The sequence below is a fragment of the Silene latifolia genome, chromosome Y (genome assembly GCF_048544455.1).
Source record: "Silene latifolia isolate original U9 population chromosome Y, ASM4854445v1, whole genome shotgun sequence".
In the NCBI taxonomy this organism is placed as follows: Eukaryota; Viridiplantae; Streptophyta; class Magnoliopsida; order Caryophyllales; family Caryophyllaceae; genus Silene; species Silene latifolia.
Genome location: NC_133538.1, coordinates 378,350,971 through 378,356,593, shown reverse-complemented (window position 1 = coordinate 378,356,593; position 5,623 = coordinate 378,350,971). Strand labels below are relative to the sequence as shown.

General features: G+C 36.2%; 1 protein-coding gene across 1 annotated transcript; it reads left to right on the top strand.

The window, feature by feature from the left end:
• Positions 1-3,666: 3,666 nt before the first annotated feature.
• On the top strand, positions 3,667-5,330 carry LOC141631918 (protein FAR1-RELATED SEQUENCE 6-like). Its single transcript, XM_074444526.1, has 2 exons — positions 3,667-3,925; positions 4,699-5,330. The coding sequence occupies exons 1-2, from the start codon at positions 3,667-3,669 to the stop codon at positions 5,328-5,330; spliced, it is 891 nt and encodes a 296-aa protein (XP_074300627.1).
• Positions 5,331-5,623: the final 293 nt, after the last annotated feature.

Genomic DNA, 5,623 nt, shown 5'->3' with positions numbered 1-5,623 from the left:
TACACTTACACTTTTGGATGTTTACATTTACACTTACACTTTTGGCACATCATAATTTGGATGTTTACATTTACACTTACACTTTTGGGACATCATAATTTGGACATTTACACTTTTGGAACATTTACATTTATGGGACATTTACATTAACACTTTTGGTGTAGTTTTACATTTACACTTTTTAATTGTTATAGTCACCTTTTAATTGTTATTGTTATAGTTTTAATTTGAGTTATTATTCTGACAACATTTACACTTTTGCTGACATTTACACTTTCAGAACAGCACATTTACACTTCGTTTCTGCTGACATTTACACTTACACTTTTGGATGTTTACATTTACACTTATACTTTTGGGACATCATAATTTGGACATTTACACTTTTGGAACATTTACATTTATGGAACATTCCCTTTACATTTACACTTTACTTCGACTTACGTTTACACTTACACTTCATATCTGATGACATTTACACTTAAACTCTATGGACATTTACACTTACACTTCATATCTGATGACATTTACATTTACACTTACACTCTGTGCACATTTACAGACTCACTAAAACAGAATGGAGTTCAACCTGACAGGCAGGAGCTGTGTAGAGAGGTCGGGAAGAGGTTTACACCGTACATCGGGCAAGAGTTTGGGGGGGTTGAGGACGCGGTGACTTTTTATAAGATATACGCCATTGCTTGTGGATTTGATGTGCGTAGGTACTGATATGAGGTGATGTCGTCGGGTCTCCTCTAATCAAACACATTTATAATTCTCAACATACAACTAGTTAGCGGTAAGTCGAGGTCGATCCATGGGACGGTGTGCTTTGGGTTCAAAGTCTATCTATTTCAATTTATGCTAGTGTCACAATTTGATTGGGTTTGTAGTTGTGTTCTAGACTAATAAAAGCAATAAAGTAAAACAAGCAATAAAAGGAAGGATGTAAACAAATGATTAAAAGTGCTAGGATATCATGGGGTCATAGGGGATTCATGGTGTTGATCATACACACATGTCTATAATCATAAGCAAGAAATTAGTGTTGTGGAGGAACCGAGTTGGTTTATATCTTACAGTTCTTAGGAAGAGTTGGGTCCCGGAGCCGAATCGATTAGATTGTACAACACCTACAAGTCGACTTACTTTCCTCCTAATCAACTTCTATGCATGGTCTAACAAGACTCGAGTTGGTTTATATCTTACAAGTCAAGTTGAATAGATAAGAGATGGTTGTAAATGCAAGGATTCATAGGCTTAGCATTTCATCAAACATAACATGTGCATAAAGTTGACATCACAATAAGCAAGCAAATTAATTATGTGAACATATTAGATTAAGCATGAATCAATCCCATATTGGTTTCCCTTAGTTACCCACTAATCCTAGCTAAGAGACTACTCACTCATTATCAAGTTTAACATGCTAACAAGATTGTCAATCATATTAACAAGGTAAAACATGATGAACAAGTAAGAAAGATTAACAATAATTAAATCAAGGATTAAGAGAATTATACCTATGGAGATTCCAAAATAATAATGCAAAGAATAAAAGAAGAAACTTGATTGATTGATGAAGGGTTGTCAATCCTCCAATAATAACCCAATAATCTTCAATTACCCAAAAGTAACAAACTTGAACAATAATTAAGGAGAGATTAATGTGAGATTTGTGGAAAGATTAAAGAGTAATTTATTCTAATCTATTCCTAATCTAATCTAAGAGGAATTTCTAATGTGGAGGCTCTCTACTCTACAAACTTCACACCTTGATTATTTTACAAGTGGGGTATATATAGTAGAGCTTCATTAGGTTAACTAAAGCTACATTAGTAATTACATTTTTGAGTTTTAAGCAGGGAAATGCTAGTCTTTTCGGAGAGATGAGCATCTCGGCTGAAGACGCCGCAATCCGTCCGTTCAGGAGGGCAAGACGCTCGGATTCTTGCAGGGGTGGACGGGCGTCTTTCTGCAAATCCGCTCGGATTGTAGCAGAGGAATCCGAGCGGCTTTGAGGCTTGGACGCTCGGATTATCATCTTGGACGGCCGTCTTGTCCCTTTGGACGCTCGGATTATGCGTCAGAATCCTTCTCTTTACTTTCTTCTTATTCTTGTAGGATTAGTCTTTAGTTCTCGCCTCCTCTTCATACTAGTCCATCAAATATCGTCAATAAGCTTCTAAATATGCATGAGAGACGGGAATTTCCGCCTAATTGTCTTCTTTCCTACAAAACATACGAAATGCACTAGGAAAGCAAAATAGAAAGCATTTGACGGATAAAATGGCTATGGAATGTTATAATAGTATGCAAAATGGGTTCAATTAAGGGATTAAATGTGCGCAAATAATGTTCACATCAGGTACACCACAAAAAAATGGCGTGGCGGTGAGATCAAGTCAAAGCTCGTCGTCTGCAATCGAGAAGGTTTCGCTCACAAGACGCCAAGTAAAGATCGGGATGACGGACTGGTTGGGGAGAACTCACAGAGGATATTCAGGGTCACTAGAGTGGGGTGTAAAGCGAGGATACGACTATATATGAAGAATGGTTTTTTATTAATTGAACGGTTACACAAGGGTCACAATCACGAGCTTATCTCACTTAAGGACAGAGAGTTCCAGAAATTATCGGGTAACATAACAGATTATCACAAGATGATAATCGTTTCGAACTCAAGGGTTTTTAATATATAATCACTGTCTATACTAAATAAATAATTCCATTCATGTTATATTTATATGACGTATCTGTTAATGATTGATTGGCAGCTGAAGATAGGAGCAACAAAGACATACAGAATCTGCAAAGAACAAGTGAATGGATTCGAGAACATTGGAGCAAGCTTAAATGATTTTAAGAACTTCCATAGGAAGTTAAATGCTTCATTCACGAACGGGATGGTCAGTTGTTTGTTGACCATTTCAAAGAAATGACTGAAACAAGAATAGGTTTCTACTTTGACTATGATCTTGACGATGATGGCAGCCTACGTAGGGCCATATTGGCGGACGGTACTGCCCGAGATAATTACAAAATTTTTGGTGATGCGGTGTCATTCGACCCAACTTACTCCACCAATAAGTATTCTATGGTATTCATACCATTCACAGGTGTTGAACACCATAAACGATCTGTGACTTCTGTGGGGCTCTAATTGCAAGGGAAGATTATGAGTCATTTAATTGGGTTTTCAGCCGGTTTTTACAAGCAATGGGGGGTAAGGAACCCGAGTACATAATTACAGATCAGGACCCAGGTATTATCAAATCTGTCCCTCTTGTTTTCAAGACAGCGCGCCATCGGTTCTGTATGTGGCATATAATGAACAAAATGCCTAGTAAGTTTGGTGTCTCTAGGAGTGATTATAATGACTTCATGTGTAAAATTAATGACATTATATGGGACGATGAGCTTGAAGCAGCAGAATTTGATGGTATCTGGGAGCAAATAATTGAAGATCATGGTGTTGGCGTAAATGATTGGTTTGCGGATACGTATGCTATAAGGGGACAGTGGGTGATGGCGCATTGCAGAGACTTGAGGATGGCGTCGATTATGAGGACGACTCAAAGATCAGAGAGCGAAAATAACTTTTTCAAGAGGTTTGAGCATAAGTCAGGAACATTGGTTGAGTTTTGGATGCGTTTTGAGAGCGCTATGGACCAACAAAGACATACACAGAAGCAGCTTGACAACATGGATAAGCGCTCGTCCGCAACAGCGTCAACACATCTGGCATTAGAGATTCATGCTGAAAAGGTGGACACCTATTCAGCATTCCAAAAATTCAAAGAAGAAGCCATCTTCTCAATTGATACATTTAGAATAGGAGGTTTCACTGAGAGAGGCGAGCTACAGGTAACTACTGTCAAAGATTCATCCAAGAAGAAGAATTTTGAAGTTACATACAGTCCAGGTAGTTTAAACTTCTTATACCTTAACATTTACACTTTTCCAGTTCATAACATTTACACTTTCTAGTTCATGACATTTACACTTTCAATGATATTACATTTACACTTTAAAATGATATGAAATTTACACTTCCTATAACATAACATTTATACTTCTTATAACTTAACATTTACACTTTACAGTTCATGACAATTACACTTTACATTATATGACATTTACACTTTCCATGATATTACATTTACACTTTCAATGATATGACATTTACACTTCCTATAACTTAACATTTACACTTCCTATAATATAACATTTACACTTCTTATAACTTAACATTTACACTTTACAGTTCGTGACACTTACACTTTACATTATATGACATTTACACTTTCCATGATATTACATTTACACTTCCTATACCTTAAAATTTACACTTTTCCAGTTCATGACATTTACACTTTCAATGATATTTACACTTTCAATGATATTACATTTATATTTTCAATGACATTACATTTATACTTTCAATGATATGACATTTACACTTCCTATAACTTAACATTTACACTTTTGCAGTTCATGACATTTACACTTCCTATAACTTAACATTTACACTTCTAATAACTTAACATTTACACTTTACAATTCATGATATTTACACTTTACATCATATGACATTTACACTTTCCATGATATGTCATTTACAGTTTCTATTTTTATCTCATTTAAATTTCTATATAATCATTTACACTATTTTTAACATTCACACTTACATGCTAGCTTTAACTGATGACACAGGTACACGTAAAGCAAGCTGCAGTTGTACGATGTTTGAAATAACCGGAATCCTATGCCGCCATATAATATGGATTTTTTCAGCAAGTGGGATAAAGACTATACCAGAAGATTATGTTGTAAATAGATGGATGAAAGAGTATCTCCGATTAAGGATTTTCAATAGTAATGGTGAAGGGACAGAAAACATGCAAGTCATCGATGAAAAACAAATTGCAATGTCAATAATGTGGTCAGAAGTTCATGAAGCTGTAGGGCTCCTTCGAGACAAAGGAGTAGCTGATGTTGACAGCTTTTCCGCTGTAATTAGGGAATTTAAAGAGTCGATATCACCATTAGGGGAAGTGTTGAATAAAAATCAACAAATGGAGAAATTTCTGAATTGTACGGCATGTGAGGTAGTGACGATATTGCCACTAAAGAATTCGAAAAACAAGGGTACCGGAAAAAGATTGTTGTCAGCCAAAACAAAAGCAATGGTGTTGGCTAGGAAACCCAAACGTAGGTGTAAAAATTGCAAGAGAATGACAAATCACGACAAGAGGAACTGCCCTAACCCCTTCTCAGTACACACACCATTGTGTGAAGGGTCGTCTAAACCAGAAGAGCATGAATGAGAGGAGGAGGAAGAGCTGGAATCAGAACACGAATAGACGTCAGAGCAGTGACAAATGTTGCTCTATATATTTTGAGTGTGTAACTTTAAACTTTGATGTGCTATAACTAGAGCGAGCGATTAGGAATTGGTCTCATGGCAGCGTAACTTTGAACTGCAGTTGGTGTAACTTTTAGTAACACCAACGTTAGAGTTACACTGTCATAAGACCAAAATCTCTCTGTTTTATTAGATAGCCAAACATTGTGTTACTTGAACTTATTTTGGATTACTTATGTTATTTCAAGTAACAGT

What these genes read in the sequence shown, in the direction of transcription:
- LOC141631918 (XM_074444526.1), top strand. Translation starts at nt 3,667, where the DNA reads ATGGACCAACAAAGACATACACAGAAGCAGCTTGACAACATGGATAAG. An exon ending in TGAAGTTACATACAGTCCAG is followed by an intron (nt 3,926 to 4,698) that starts GTAGTTTAAACT and finishes CTTACATGCTAG; the next exon opens with CTTTAACTGATGACACAGGT.